Here is a 15931-nt window from a genome sequence, read left to right as displayed (position 1 = left end):
TAGTGGATTGGTAGGATGATAAAGAAGGAAGTGGGAGAGTGGGTGTATATGCGAGTATGTGGAGTTCAGATAGGCACAATAAAATAGAAATGGATAGGTGAGTGAGTGGATATTTGAACGATTGGTGGATGTATGAATAAATGGCTGCAGGTTTAGATGGATGGACCGATGGATAGATGGATTGGTGAATTAAAGGGTGGATGTGTGGGTTGATTAGCGGATGGATGACTGCATGCATGGATAAATAAGTGAATTTGTGAATCAATGGGTAAGTATGTGACTGTTTATGGATCAGTGAGTAGGTGTGTGGGTGGATAAGTGGATGGATGGTTGAAAGAGTAATTGGGTGAGAGGGTGTAGCGAGTGATGAAAGTATATATTGGTAGATGGGTAAATGTGTGGATGGACGTCATCAGTGTATGGAAGGGGTTTGTGTTATAGTGACTGAAGGAAGTGGAGGAGCTAGTTATTGATTTCAAATGGTGGGAGGGAGTGAATGTCTAGGAAGAGTAAGTGAGTAATTAGATGGAGTTCATCAGTGTAAGTTAGGGGATGCAAAGATAAGTAAGTACATAGAGAGGTTGATTGTTGGGTGAGTAGATAAATCGCTGAGAGAGGAAAGGAACAACATGTGCAGAGATATTGAAGATTTAGAGCCATCAGGCATGAAGTCCGTGTACACTGTTAGCTATAAAGTAACACTGAAGGGACTTCTGCCCAACGTTCTGACATCCCTACCTACCCTACTGAGACCCCCAGCTGTTCACATTGTCCGACCCAGCAAGTACTATATGCCACAGCCATTAGAGTGACCAACCGTCCGTAAATTTGACGGACCATCCGTTATTTTAGTATGATGTCTGTAAGGCGTCTGTAATTTGGGGCCCCCAAATTGCGGATGCATTACAGACATCATACTAAAATCAAATTGGGGAATTTCAGGAAGGTATACTGTTCCCCTGCGAGAGGCCCCATGAGTTTAAAAGCTTCCACTCGGCGCTTCTCGCACTTATCTTTTATTTTTTTATTTTTTATTTTTTTATCTCAAAATATTTTTATTGAAAATAAATTTGACATATACAGACAGTTTGTCACAATTCTTGACTCCTTAGACCAAAATATAATGTCTGGCTTGTGGTGGAGCACGAGAGAGAAAGAAAAGATAGAGAGAGAGAGAAAAAGGGGGGGGGGGTTTATCGTTCCAGGTGGGCATCCAGGGCCGCCCACATGTCCCCTCTGGCCGTGTGATTCGCTGGGTGGTGGTTGGCGGTAATGTTGTCGGCCCCTCGTAGAAATGTTACCCAGTTGAACCAACGTTTGAACGTGGCTTTACTCGTGTTTTTCCAGTTACCTAGAATTTTTTCTGCGGTTAGCAAGACGTCTACTAGTTCGCGGTTCTCTTTGGAGTCGAGCTCTGTGGCCAAGAAGGCCATGGTTATGCCTGGTAGGCCGCGTTGTATGTGGCAGCCTGTAAGCGTGTCTATGAGTTCGTAAACTTTGCGCCAGAAAACCTTGACCATGGGGCATTCGTATAGGACGTGAGCAAGGTCCCCCCTTGCTTTGTGGCAGTTCCAGCAGGTGCCGCTCTCGCTGGCTCCTACTGTTTCTAGCTTGGCTGGAGTCCAGTGTAGTCTGTGTAGTAGCCAGTATTTTGTTTGGGCTAATTGTGGGGTTATCTTGTTCTTGGATGCTGAGATCCATAGTCTGGCCCTTTCATCTTCGTTTAGTGGTCTCTGTAACTCCCCTTCCCAGAATGCTTGTGTTTTGTTGTTTAGTGTTGTGGTGCGGGGGGTAATGAGTTTGTAAATGTGAGCAGTTTGGTGGCCTGTCTTGTTTAGGTTTTGTGAGTACTGTATGATGGATGGTTTGTGTTACGAGAGGTTAGCTTTGGTGATGGCTGCCTTGATCCTGAGGAATTCATAGAACTCCTTGTTTGGTAGTTTATGCATGCGCTGTAGTGCTTCGAATGTGAGCGGGTTGCTGTCTAGCTCTAGTTGGGCCGGCGTCGTGATGCTTCTGCTGTACCACTCTGTGTTCTCTAATGTCCCCCCTTTGTATGTCACCTTGGAGTTGTACCATATTGATTCCCAGTTGAACCCTTTGATGCTGACCTCCAGTTCTCTGTCTACTCTGAGTAGTGCCGTCTTTGTGTTCCTGATGATTGCATTCTTTGCTTCTGGGTGTCTGTTGGCCGTCAGCGCCATGATTGGGTCGGCCCCCCCCAGGATGCATCTTTCCAGGTCGAGCCAGACCGGCATGTACTCTGGTGTGGGGGAGATCCAGTGTATGCCCTGTTTTGCTAGGCAGGCCATTTGGAATGCCTTGTAGTTCGTAAGGTTTAGCCCACCTTGATACTTTTTTAGTCTAAGTTTTGATAGGCTGATTCTGGCCTTCTTGCCACCCCAGAGGAATGAGTTGATTGCTTTATCTATTTTTTGTGAAAGTCCCTAGTTAAGGTTAGTGGTAGCATGCTCAGCAGATAGTTTAGCATTGGTGTCATCATCATCTTGATCGTCTCGACTCGACCCCACCAGCTAATGAATTTGGGGCTCCAGGCTTCTAGCTTGCTCCTGATCTTCCTCAGCATTGCCTCCTCGTTGTGGTCTAGGGTCGACCTAAGGTCTCTTCCAATGAGGAGGCCCAGGTACTTCAGGGGTTTCGTCTGCCACGCAAGTCCGGACGTGCCTAGTACTGTCTTAGTTGTGTGGCAGTTCATTGGCTCAGATTTGTCACGGTTTAATTTATATCCTGAGACCTGCGCATAGTCCTCAATGGTTTGCATCAGGGCTTCTATTGATGTTTCTGGGTCGTTAGTGGTGATCAGGATGTCGTCGGCATATGCTGCCAGCTTGAAAGCTTGTCCTCCGACTCGTACTCCTGTTATTAGCGGATTATTCCTGATCATGTGAAGGAGTGGTTCTAATGCGAGTAGGAATAGTCCCGGTGATAGAGGACACCCATGCCTCGTCCCCCTCTCCAGGGTGAACATCGCCGACGTGGTTGTGTTGACCACCACTCGTTCCCGGGGTTTTTTGTAGAGTGACATGACCATACTCCGGTATTTATCCGCTAGGCCGAATTTGCGCATGCATTGGTCAAGGAAGGGCCACAAGACTCTATCGAAGGCCTTTTCTGCGTCAAGCGCAATCATGACTGCCTTCTCCATGCTGTTAGCTGTGCGGTTCATGAGGTGGCAGAGTAGTCTGGTGTTGTCTTGTGAGAGTCTGTTTTTTAGGTAGCCTACTTGCGATTTGTGTATGAGGTGAGGTAGATATGTGTTTAGTCTTGCAGCCATTACTTTTGTGTATATTTTACAATCTACGTTTATTAGTGAGATCGGGCGATAGTTTTGCGGGAATTGTGGGTCTTTCCCCTCTTTGGGGATGACAATGATGTTTGCCTCTGCCATTGAATTCGTCATGCTCCCCCTGTCAGAACACGTCTGGAAGACTCTGACCATGGTCTCTTTTAGCAGGGGCTGAAACTGTTTATAGAAGGCCGCCGTGAATACGTCCAGCCCTGGCGCTTTATTTGGCTTCAGCGAGTCTATTGCCATCCCCACCTCGACTCCAGTTATGTCCTGCTCTAGTGAGTCTCTTTGTTCGTTGCTTAGTTTGGGCAGATCGAGTTTGTCTAGCAAGTTTGCGCGCCGTCTGCCGCTAGTGATTTGTCCGCTGTGTACAGTTCCTTGTAGAAACCCCTGAAGGTTTCAAGGATTAGCTGTTGACCATGTGCGTTCTGTTATTTTTGTCTGTAATCGCTACAACAGAGTGCTGCCTTTGTTTGGCTTTCAGGTATCCTGCTAGTGCTCTGCCTGCTTTGTTTGCTGAGCATAGGTTTATGGATTTGTATTTGTTAATCCAAGTGCTTGCCCTTTCACTTAGTATCCTGTTCAATTCATACTTCTTTTTTGTGAGTGTGGTGAGGGTGTTCCTATCCACCAGGTTCGCGCTATGGTTCCTTTCTAGTTCCTTAAACTGGCCCTCCAGTTCTGTATTTTTTTTGTTCCTACTCCTGTTCATCCTGGCTTTGATGCTCAGGAGCTTCCCTCTTATTGTGGCTTTTAGTGCTTCCCAGAGGGTGATGGTGAAGCTGCCTGCAACAGCCCCTCCCGTACCTCGCAAAGACTGTGGACTGGCCCATTGTCATTCTGAGACTGCTGACGATTATCACAGATAGAATGACAATTGACCCTATTATAGGGAATCCAACACTGTAACCAATCGGATAGGTGATAGGTTTTGGCTCAATGTTTGGTTCATGCCCACAATTGTAATTGTAGCATTTCTAGAGCTTGTTAAACCAAAAGGTCTCAAAGCGCTAATACGGAGGAAGCTGTGAAAGAGGTGCCACCCAAGCAGGGCAAACCTCAACTATCCAACACATTTGATGAATGACTAGTTCACAAATTACCAAGTTTTCACCTGCTTACTAAAAATCAGTTACGAATTTGACCCCCTGATGTGTTCCAGGAGCCAGTTCCACAGCCTGGCGGCCACCACTGACATTACCCGATCCCCCCACCTGGCTTTCTTGTACGGAGAAACTACCACCTTACATGGTAGCACACTGGACAGAGGTCTGAGGGAGGATTGCCTAAGATGCATTTTTTTAAGATGTTTCATTTATAATCAGTAGATTGACTGAGTTAACAAAGAATGGTGTAGATTGTTCCAGAACATGTGCCAGTGACCCCCTGAGGTTCATCCTCTGTGTTGTTGTCACCTGGCACTGTTAGTTTGGCACTTCTCTATGCCATTATGTGTAGTATGTTATTCTTAGGCACATAATGTTGGCAGGTTTTACACTTAGTCAATGCCATAGCCTGAGAGGGCCTTGTGCATTACAATAACTCTTTAGATTGCATTATTTACTGTACATGGAGCAGGCTTGAATGCAGGTGTAATGTGTTTATGAGCCTTCAGATTAAGGCCCAATCTTCAAACCTGGTTCGGTACCTTCTACAGTTTTTCAGTGTATGTCTTGGGTAACAATGGTCAGAATGTTTACATTGCCGGATAAGGCCATTAACACAGTGCATGATTAGATTGGAAAGGAAGAAGAACCTTTCCTAATGTATTGCCATGTAGCTTGTTTCTTGTTACCACAACAGTTTGTCTTGAGAGGCATTTAGTAGGTTTAATAGTATAGATTTGCTTGTTCTGCCACATACTCCTAATGAATCTGTTTGCAGTCTATTCAAACAAGGGAAGCTTTTTTCATCCACAGCTATATGTTTTACATTCTCTAATATGAACTCTGTTACTAGGTCTCAACTCCAGATTGAGGTGGATCTGTGAAGTGCCTACTGTCATCAGGAATTAAAGTGGTGGAGTTTGATGGCCTGGGACTGAGGGCACGTTGATGTTAACCATTAGTGTCAACAACTATAAACCTTAGTACTCCTAGCAAGTAGTTCTTAATTGTTGAATCCGCTGTTCAAATAGTAGTTGTCTTGCAGGTATTTGAAAATAATCTGGTTGTCCACCACTTTGAATGCTAAGGAAAAACCTATGGAGGCCACAGTGGCAGACTGGTTCTGTGAGCAAGGGAGCAGTGAACAAGTCAGTGTCTGATGTACCGTCCTCAGTGGCCATGGGTATGCCTAGACATAGGTCTTTTGCTTACACTGCCACCGGAATCAAGCAACACCTGACTGAAGAGCCCCAATCAGTGTAAAAGTGGCCTTGGGTTGCTTGTGTTTCAGTTCAGAGAGGACCCGGATTGGCAGTTTGGGCTGGACTGTTCCTATTGGCGCAAGGCCAAGGCTGAATTTGCATATGGCTGTGTCTAATCTGAGATTTCTTGGTGGGCAAAAGAATGAGGGGTTGGAATGCTACCCTGAACGATTCCCATTGGTTAAACAAGTTGCAAGCATCCTCCCATCACCTTTTGTATGTACCCAGTTAACATCTCTATTGTTCAGGCAGGAATACCCCCTACATGGTTCATAGTTCTTCAAAGCAAGTTTTCAACCTTTATGTAAATTTTGCTTCATCACACAGGAGAATCATGTGTGTCCACAGAGGGCCTGTAAAAATGGACTATAACCCAGAGCTGAGCTATGCAGTCTAGAAGTGCGCACAAGGTGCACCCCACTTTAAGTTAGAAGTGACAACTCTCCTTTTCAATGAATAGGAAATGCTGTCTCTGATGGTAGCAGATAAACATAGCAGTGGGGGCAGACCCTTTCCCTGATACTTAAATGGACATAATAGCATACTAGCCTCTTCAGCTAAAGTAAGCAAACTAAGCATTCCTTATGCTCATGTGGGGCATGGATGGTGCATGGATGTTTGCTCTAAAGATGTTCGGCAGAGGGAACTTAAAGAATGTATGCATGTGTGTGCGACTGCAGGGATACAGAAAGCCATTTGTTGTGTAAGAGTGGTTTGAAAAAAGGAGAATGGTTAGAGTCTACCAGACAAAGCATGTAGATTTGAGGTATTCCCTAGAACATTCCTGAAGATCTTTGAAGTGGACCAGGCTCCTGAAAAGCGAAGGCAACAGAAGCCCCTTTAAAGTTTGAGGTGACACTGTGCCCCCATCTTTCTCCATTCTTTGTCAGAGATATGCACCGAAGAGTTTTGTGTCTCAGTCAGTTGAAATTAAATGAAATCCAGTATTTGTAAAGCGCACAATTACCCGAGGGTGTCAAGGCACAGGGGGCTGCCGTCTGGAAGATTAAGCAAGCTATTGCCCAGAGTCACAAGGTGCTGGACTAACCTGCCGCGACACAAGGGATCGAACCGTGAATCCTGTGGTCCAGAATCAGGCACCCTGGCCGTTGCGCCACACCTTTTACTTTAGGGAAGCCAAGCTTCTTATGTGCCATGTATCATGCATGCTTCTGTCAATGAAAACTTGGAGCTGCTACCCTCCCTGCAACATTTTTAGAACAAATCCATGTTGCTTAGTAGCTATTTATGAGGTGAAACCCACTCCCTTGCAACAAGAATATCCACAACAGGTCTGACAAAGGGAATACATTTCTACCCTATCTATTTAAGCCTTCCTTATAAGTGATCCACTAATTTTGATAGACCTAGCGACAGGAGTTACCAGGCACATCGGTACTGGTAATTCTGAGGGGGGGGGGGGAGTGGAAGATCCAGAGATTTTAACTAGCCACTCATAATTGGGGCCTAAGTATAAATATGAGATGGCATTCCCAGATTAGTATTCCAGGTATTTCCCACGGATCGGTGCCCAGAGGTCAACAGCAGAGGACTAAGGATATTTTCTCAGTGACACAGCTGGTGCTTTTGGGCAGCCAGTTCAGTTCCCTTTTCAGGTTAGGAATATGGTTTGAAGTCATGCTACATTCCTGGGAGAAGGGACCATCCCTGATGAAAAGCAGGTACTGGGGTATTGTTGCAATGTAGCGCCACTTAGAAGAGCAAACCGCAGTCCAGCTTTCTGGAGAAAGAAGGCACTGTGCAAGAAGGAATGAGAAACAGCGTCAAGCAATGAGCGAGGTGTGGGTAAGGAACAGTGTCACCCATATCTGAAGTGATATATGTGGTTCCTCAATCCCTTACTAGAGCACTGTCCAGCATGACCTCTGTAAGCCTGAGGCCTATCTTCAGAAAGTGCTATGCCAGAGGAGAGACCCAGTGGCGTGCAATATGTCCTGTTTGTAGGGTCATAAACCTGGCTGATGTTCCCACTGAAATTCCCTAGAAATGGTCTTCTTGACTTTGGGATCCTAGTGCTGTGCCCTAGCCAGCAACCCTGGACCTGGTCCTGGGTTGCCTGTGGTCCGGTTCAAGGAGGACCTGGCCTTGCAGTTTGGGCTGGACTGTTCCCATGAGGAGCAGGGTCAAGACTGATTTGCCTATGGCTGGGTCCACACTGAGGTGGCATGGTGAACTCAATAACAATGGTTTTGGATGATACCCCAAGCATTTGCCTTTGGTTAGACAAATTGCAAGCATTCCTACCATCGCCTTTTGTGTGTATCAGGCAACCCGAGTTCCTCATCAGGCTCCTGTAACAATCTTGTCCCTCAGATAGCTTAGACAGGATGATTTGTGTTGGGCTAACACAACATTCTGAGAAGGTCACCACGGCCCCTGTATCACCAATTGAGCCGAAGGGCTGCAACTGTCATTCTCTCAAATCACTAAAGCTGCTTTGGCCTCTGCAGAACCACGCAGGCCACTGACCATGAATAAAATACATTTAGAGTTGAAAGAGGCTACCTGTGCCATATCACACAAGGGGAACATCCTTTTCAACGAAACTTTTACCACGCAGTACCTTTACAACGCAGGTATTGCAACGAAAGTCGTTACAACGACTTTCGCTGGAGGGCGCTCTAGGATAGGGAATAGTTTAATTTACTATCCAACACCTTCCCTACTATCCACGGGGACTGGAGTTGGAATAGTAAATTAAACTATTCACTATCCAGCGCCCCCCAACGCAAGTCGTTGTAACGACATGCGTTGAAAAACCTGCGTTGTAACGGTACGCATGGTAATACCACGCGTTGTACTGTCATACATCCATCACACAAGCGTCCCAGGGGCACAACAGGATTTTACTCCTGCTTTATACACCCTGGGGCACTTTGGTATTACGGATACCTGTGTGGCCCCTTTTGTAATACAGATAGTGCTGGTGCTCATACAGCACCAGTGCTATAATTAGAGGGCCTTCCCTCATTTGCATCGGGTGTCTTCTCATGCAAATGAGGGAATCACTTTGCTTCTGCGCCCACGCCTTATTACAGATGTTGTATAAACTACAGGAGTACAAACCCTTCAACCACGTTGGGATTGGGGTAGATAATAGAAAAACACATATAGTATCCCAACTGGTATGAATATTTGGACAATTAGAGAGGATATGTAAAAAACATTATCAGCGAAGAAATAAGGAGACTCAATACATATGTAGAATGTGCCAGTGGCATCATATTTATCTAGGAATAACAGGGTGAATTACAGTAGTAGCAGCACTGTAGATAAACAAGTAATACAACCCCAATTGTACTTGGTGCATAAAAGGTGCATATGGTGAGCAGGGTGGCGACGCAAGTGACAATGTGATCAGCGTAAACGGCGCAATAGTGAATGGTGTTGAATATATACAGTGATTTAGACGAAACAATGTGGCTTCAGATGAATTGAGAAGCTGTTTTTTGATGTAGGTCGGCTGTTAGTGAAATGAGCCACATTGTGGGTAGCGCCTTATATTAGGCTGAATGGTCGACGGCGTTTCGATCCTCATGAATTGGGATCATCTTCAGGACTGGGTTGGGTGGAGAACAGTGCTGTCGGGATATAGATCGATCATATATCCATGAAAGGATGCCGGGAGGTCGTCTGAATGAATCCGGGGCCTGAGTGCCGGGTTGTTCAGGGAAGAAAAGTGGCGTGTTGACTTTAGAATAAACGTCTGATCCCACCGGTGATCAGGAAAGCAGAGACTGGATCTCTGGAGAAGTAATGCGGCACGGAGGAGTCCGGACAAGTATGGCTCACCATATGCACCTTTTATGCACCAAGTTCAATTGGGCTGATAATGTTTTCTACATATCCTCTCTAATTGTCCAAATATTCATACCAGTTGGGATATTATTACAGATGTTGGCACAGAGGCAAACATGCCATTGAAAGATGCACTGAAAGTGTGCCACAAAAAGGTGGCACACTTTCAGTACACCGTCTAAATGCAGCCCTCTAAAGGGATGGCAGGGGGTCCTATGTACTCTCTCAACATCCCCTTGCAGGCGGGTCAGTCACTCATTGCACCTGCCTGCAAAGGAATCCCTAATCCCTTTTAAAAAGTGCAGACGCATTCCGTATTTCTCTTGAATGCCTTCTTTGAGTTTGCGGCTGCCCTGAGTGCAGCGCATAATTCTGATCGGTCTTACTTTCCATGTTTGCTCTCGGTGCACCTGCTGTAAGGTGCACAGTGAGGTATACATGGAAAGTGCACCCTGTCATTAATACGGGCCCTGGTTGGCATATTCCCACGGGGTAGGGTAATGCAGTGAGCGGTCCCATGTGCCAGAAGACTTATTATCCAGACTATGAGGTCCAGAGTGCACCCCCTGACTGATCCAAATGCCAGAAAAGACTGTTGGAGTAGGGTCTGCATACACTTCAAAGAGCAACTCTTAAGTTTGAGATAATGTCACTGGTCTTCTGAGTGTAGATATCTTGTTCAATTTCATTATGTGTATTGTATCACACTGAGAGCAGAATAACATACCTTTCTTTTAATAAAGATAATTGACACACCTGATGCCCAGTAACCCCTCTGTCTCCCATTAATCCCGAACCAGTTCCCACATGCAGCCTTCACAATGAATCTGGAGATTCCTTCTAATAATTGTCATTTGTAGTGACCTATGAATGAATTACAGTGTGACAACTCACGGGGGAACATTAGTTGACCTGACCCTAAAAGGTTTTCTGAGCACTCTTATGGTTCAAAATTGAACATGTGTTATGTTCTAACCGACTGTCTAACCGACTGTTTTCCTGTTTCAGCAAATGCACATTGACCAGTTGCTGGTAAATCTTCGCATGGAAGCTGTGTATTTGAAAGAGAACTTCAACATCAACTGGGTCGCTCAAGCTGGGCTGGTGGATAACATTGAAGCAATAGTAAAAGAATACAAGCAAAGCCGAGGTCTACTGGTGAGTGTCTCCCTAGTATATTCCTCGCTCTACTGCATAGTATATGTATACTGAATAACTTCAAACCTATGCCGAGGAGGTAAGAAGACCAAAGCTATATCAACAGATTTCTCCTGTAACAAATACAATTAATGTAACGTCGTATTTGATCTTATGACTTTTCTTAAGTAGGGATGACTCTTCTACATTCTGCAAGCATAAATCCCTGATTATGTGACTACTTATAAACATTTAGTATACACACTTATGCTTCTCTCAGAATTATTTATGAAACATTTAAACATTTATGGAGCTAGCATTAATCCGATCTCTGTATTGTTCATACCAAATACATTTAATGTAAATATAAAGACCACCAAGGTCAACATTAGTTTTGTTCCATTCATTTAGACCAAACTGTTGTTGTTGTGGCAAAGAACTTTTTTCAAAAAACTTTTCACAAAGTCAGGATGTACAGGGGCAAAAGTTATGCATATAGTTGTCGGGTCCAAGATGAAATCCACGGGAGCGAAGATGAAGGCTCCCCACACTTCCAGCAACAACACCTGGAGGACTATTAGCACGTGCTCACAGATAATTGTTACTTAAAAGTGTGAAAAATAAACCGTAGAGTGACCACCACTCTTCCCCATTTGATGGAACTGGAATTTCTGCAGTGAGGATGATCAGAGACGATGTGTGCTGTAATTAAAAAAGGCAGGATACTAGAATCTTGAATCTACAGTACCATGAGACTTTTACAGACATTAATGCATATATAGTTTAGTGCATCACTCACCAAAATATTATCTCGGGATGCCTTGGAAATCTTCAGCAGCAGCCTCTCGTAGGATAATAGCCCTTAATGCAGGTCGTGAATAAGATTTTTTCAGATAGCACAAGGGTTAAAAATGAGAAGGGTACAAGCGGGAACACTCTCATTCAAACACTCACTCAGAAATACTCTGGGGATCAGTAGGTGAAAGACACAAGTGAGGAGGGTAATAGAGCGATGTTAGGCAGGAACAGAAATGGTAAAGTTCGTCTTCAGAGGAGCAGAGGAACACCCTATATCAGGAGAAAATCAGGGCGTTTTAACTGGCTCCACGGACAACCGAAAGCGGGACTAACACGCTCAAAAATGCTTCAGGAATGTAAGACGTGCCGTCCGGCCCTGGAGGGAAAAGGGAGGGCGGAACAGCTACGCACTTACGGGGGAAAAACAATGCCAGGTATGTCGTCCGGCTCCGGTTGAGGAGTAAAGCAGTGGAATGACCGTATGCGGGGAGGAAAATAGCAAAAGAAAAACAAGGTTTGCCGTCCGGCTCCACGTGAAGGAGGAGCGGAACAGCGACACACAGTCTAGGAGAGATAATGTCTGCCGTCCGGCTCATGTGGGGGGTAATTGGAGCGGAACAGCTAGACGCTTGTGAAGCAAAAGGAAAAAGGTAACCAGGCGAGTCGTCCGGCTCTAAAGGGTTGGAGAATTCGCGGAACAACAACACACTGGCCAAGAAAGATAAGGCTTGCCATCCGGCTCCGCAGGGGTGTAAGGAGCGGAATGCGCAAGCACTCACCGGCGCAAGAAGGCTTGCACAAAGAAGTCTACAGGAACAACAAGATGCATGGAGCAGTAGGACAATGGAAGCGACAACAGGAAATGCAGGAAAGGAGGGGGCGTGGTCATGAAGAGTCAGAAAGTAAGCCAAGCAATGCGTTAAGGGGGAAACAGCTTTTTATGTGCATTAGGGACTGTCTCTAAGTTACCCCCCAAGGGAGACACCCCGCAATACATGCAGTAATGTCAGTCTCTGGCCCTACAAATACGCTTGATTCCTAATAGTTCTCCAGCCCAAAGGCCTCCTCACAGGTCGGGGTTTTGTGGGATGAAGGGCATGGAATCTCCGAATCAGTCTGGGGGCATGAATGTTTTCCGCCGGTTCCCACGACCTATCTTCTGGGGCATAACCCACCCAATCAATAAGATATTACAATTTGCCCCTGTGTCTGCGGCAGTTGAGTATCTGTTTACTTCATATTCTTCTTCTCCTTCTATGATTATTGGAGGGGGTGGTGTTTCAGGAGCTTGAGGAGGTACATATTTTTGGAGTAATAAACAGTGAAATACTGGGTGGATCGTCATGTTTGTAGGTAATTGCAATCTGAGGGTCACTGGAGTAATTACTTTTTGTATGACATATAGGCCTATGAAATGAGGTTGCAATTTTCTTGATCCTTCTAACTTCAGATTTCTGGTTGATAACCATACTTTCTCTCCAGCTTCATAGGTGGGTTCTGGCCTATGATGTTTGTCGGCTTGCTGTCTCATAGCTTCTTTAGCTTTGCCTAGTTCTGTGGAAGCTTGTTTCCAAATGGATTTAAGGTTTTTATGATGTTCTTTAAGGGCAGGAATCCTGTCTAAGTCATTAGGAAAGGAAATGGGCAACATTCTAAGATGTTGTGCCGACATAAAATAAAAAGGGGAAACTCCTGTAGCGGAATGTGTGCTGTTATTGTAAGCAAATTCTGCCAAGGGAAGTGCTTGTACCCAGGTGCCTGTGATAGTGGTTAGTAAACATCGTAAATACTGTTCTAAGGGCTGATTAGTTCTTTCGGTTTGCCCATCTGTTTGCGGATGGTAGGCAGTAGACAGTCTATGATCTATACCTATCATTGAACACATGTCCTGCCAAAATCTGGACACAAATTGAGAGCCCCTATCCGAAATAATAACAGATGGGAGACCATGTAGACGTACTTTGTGTTCTATGAATATTTGAACAAGATCTTTAGAGGAAGGTAACTTCTGTAAGGGCATGAAGTGAGCCATCTTGGTCAACATGTCTACTACCACGTATATAGTGTTGAAACCTTGACAGCTGGGGAGATCAGTGATGAAATCCATGCTAATGGAGTGCCAAGGTGAATGAGGTATAGCGGTGGGTTTTAATAGACCAGTGGGTGCACAATGTGAAGCCTTTTGCCAGGCACAAGTTGAACAAGAGTTAACAAAGGTGGAGATATCTTTGACCATGTCCTCCCACCAAAACAATCTTTGACATGTTATTAACGTTTTGCGACTTCCAGGGTGTCCAGCAAGAGCACTATTATGAAACCACTGCAGGATTTTTTGTTGCTATGAAACAGTGGGTATATACAGTTTAGTGTCATGATAATACAGATGGTTCTTAATCATGTTCAGGGGTTCTCTTACCCATTCCTCCTGAGGAATGCGAGCATATTGATCTTTTAGTTGTTCAATAAATTCTTTTGGTGCTTCTTTCCCATGCTCTTCTACTCCTATGATCTTATTCTCAGGAATGATGGGAATATATGATTCACATGACATTGAGAGGTGTGGTCCTAGCCTTGATAAGGCATCTGCCCTACCCTGTTGTGTTCCAGGATGATAAGTGATGATGAAATCATACTCACTAAAAAAGGTGACCCACCTCATTTGTCTGGGTGTGAGAGCCTTGGCAGTTCTAAAAAAACTGAAGGTTTCTATGGTCAGAGTAAATTGTTACTACATGAGGGGAGCCCAATAAATAGTGTCGCCATTCCTGGAAGGCTAGTTTAATAGCCAATAATTCTCTTTCCCCAATATTATAGTTCTGCTCTGCCGGTAACAAGGTTTTGGAAAAATAAGCAACAGGGTGCAAAAGGCCAGTGTTCTTGTCTCTTTGCGATAGAACTCCACCTACAGCATATTGTGAGGCTTCAGCTTCAACAAAATAAGGTTGTGTGCTGTCTGCGTGTTCAGCAATCGGGGATGTGGTGATTTTATTTTTCAGTTCTTGGAAGGCTAATTCCACTTTCTCTGTCCATTTAAATTGAACCCCCTTTTTCAAAAGGCGGGTTAATGGGGAGATTAAATCAGAAAAATTATCTATGAATCGCCTATAGAAATTCGCAAATCCAAGAAAAGATTGGATTTCTCTTACCAAACCAGGACTGGGCCACTCAACTAATGTTTTGATTTTCTGAGGATCCATCTGTATTCCTGCTGGTGATATTACGCATCCCAGGAAGTCCACCTGGGTGGTGTGAAAGGTGCTTTTGTCTAGTTTGGCGTATAGCTGGTTTTCTTGTAATCTACTCAATATATTTTTTACATGAATGATGTGTTCCTGTTCTGATTGAGAGTAGATTAATATATCATCGATATATACAATCACAAAGATATCAAGATACTCTCTTAAAATATCATTAACAAAGTATTGAAATGCAGCGGGGGCATTACAAAGCCCAAACAGCATCACACAATATTCATATAAGCCGTATTTTGTTCGGAATGCCGTTTTCCACTCATCCCCTTCTTTTATATACGGATGAGATGGTAAGCGCCTCTCAAGTAAATTTTGGTAAAGATTTTAGCTCCTCCTAACTGATCTAATAGTACAGAGATGAGCTGGAGAGGGTACTTGTTTTTGATGGTACTTTTGTTTAACAAACGGTAATCCAGACAAGCGCGTAAGCCTCCTTCTCTCTTTGGTATAAAAAAAAGAGGGGAAGACACAGGTGAGGTGGAATGTCGTATAAACCCTTTCTATATTGTCCAGGTACTGTTTTAGATATTCCGTTTCAGGGGCTGTAAGAGCATAGAAACGACTGACTGGTAAGTCGGCGCCTGGTATAAGGTCTATACGGCAATCATAGCTACGATGAGGAGGTAGCTTAGTGGCTTCTTTTTCATCAAATACCGAATTGTATTCTTTTAGATTTCCGGGAGGCAAGAGGTCGCTGCGATAGTATGTACCGCACAGCATAGCGGATGAATCCCTTCACTGGCCTCCTGATAACAGTTCAAAATACAGTAAGGGCATTTTAATGTCACTGTCCTGGCAATCCAATCTATCGGGGTTATGAACTTGCAGCCAAGGAACCCCTAAAATGGCACCGAAATTAGGAGCATCAATTAGGTCAAAGGCAATGTACTCCGAGTGCCCATTACCACACATAATGATAGCCGGTGTTTGATAAGTGATTAATCCGGATGATAATTCTGTGCCATCCACAGCCCTTACTGGTTCAGGATGAGCTTTGGGCACGAAAGGAATACCAATCTTTTTGGCTAGTTGTATATCTAGAAAGTTACCTGTAGCCCCTGAATCTAAAAGGATATCAAGAGTTTGTCGGTTTTGTGGAGAGACTATTAAAGTAACGGGCAGCTTAAAATGTTTCGGAACCAAAGGCACAATTTTCTTGACAGGTGAGACCTTGTTTGACATTGTACTTGAAGAACTGGTCTCCACTTTCTCTAAGCTTTCTAGTTTTCCTTTACGTAGGAAGTGCTG

General features: G+C 44.5%; 1 protein-coding gene across 2 annotated transcripts in view; it reads left to right on the top strand.

Annotated features, from left to right (window-relative positions):
* Window positions 1–15931, top strand: part of AK7 (adenylate kinase 7) — a 344520-nt gene that overhangs the window by 258290 nt on the left and 70299 nt on the right. For both annotated transcript variants that reach the window (XM_078660128.1, XM_078660127.1), the window contains exon 10: window positions 10506–10655. In XM_078660128.1, the coding sequence (XP_078516254.1) occupies window positions 10506–10655 (150 nt within the window). The remainder of the gene's footprint in view (window positions 1–10505; window positions 10656–15931) is intronic.

The sequence above is a fragment of the Lissotriton helveticus genome, chromosome 9 (genome assembly GCF_964261635.1).
Source record: "Lissotriton helveticus chromosome 9, aLisHel1.1, whole genome shotgun sequence".
Classification (NCBI taxonomy): domain Eukaryota; kingdom Metazoa; phylum Chordata; class Amphibia; order Caudata; family Salamandridae; genus Lissotriton; species Lissotriton helveticus.
Note: the sequence above shows the minus strand (reverse complement) of the source record. Positions and strands in the feature narration are given on the sequence as shown.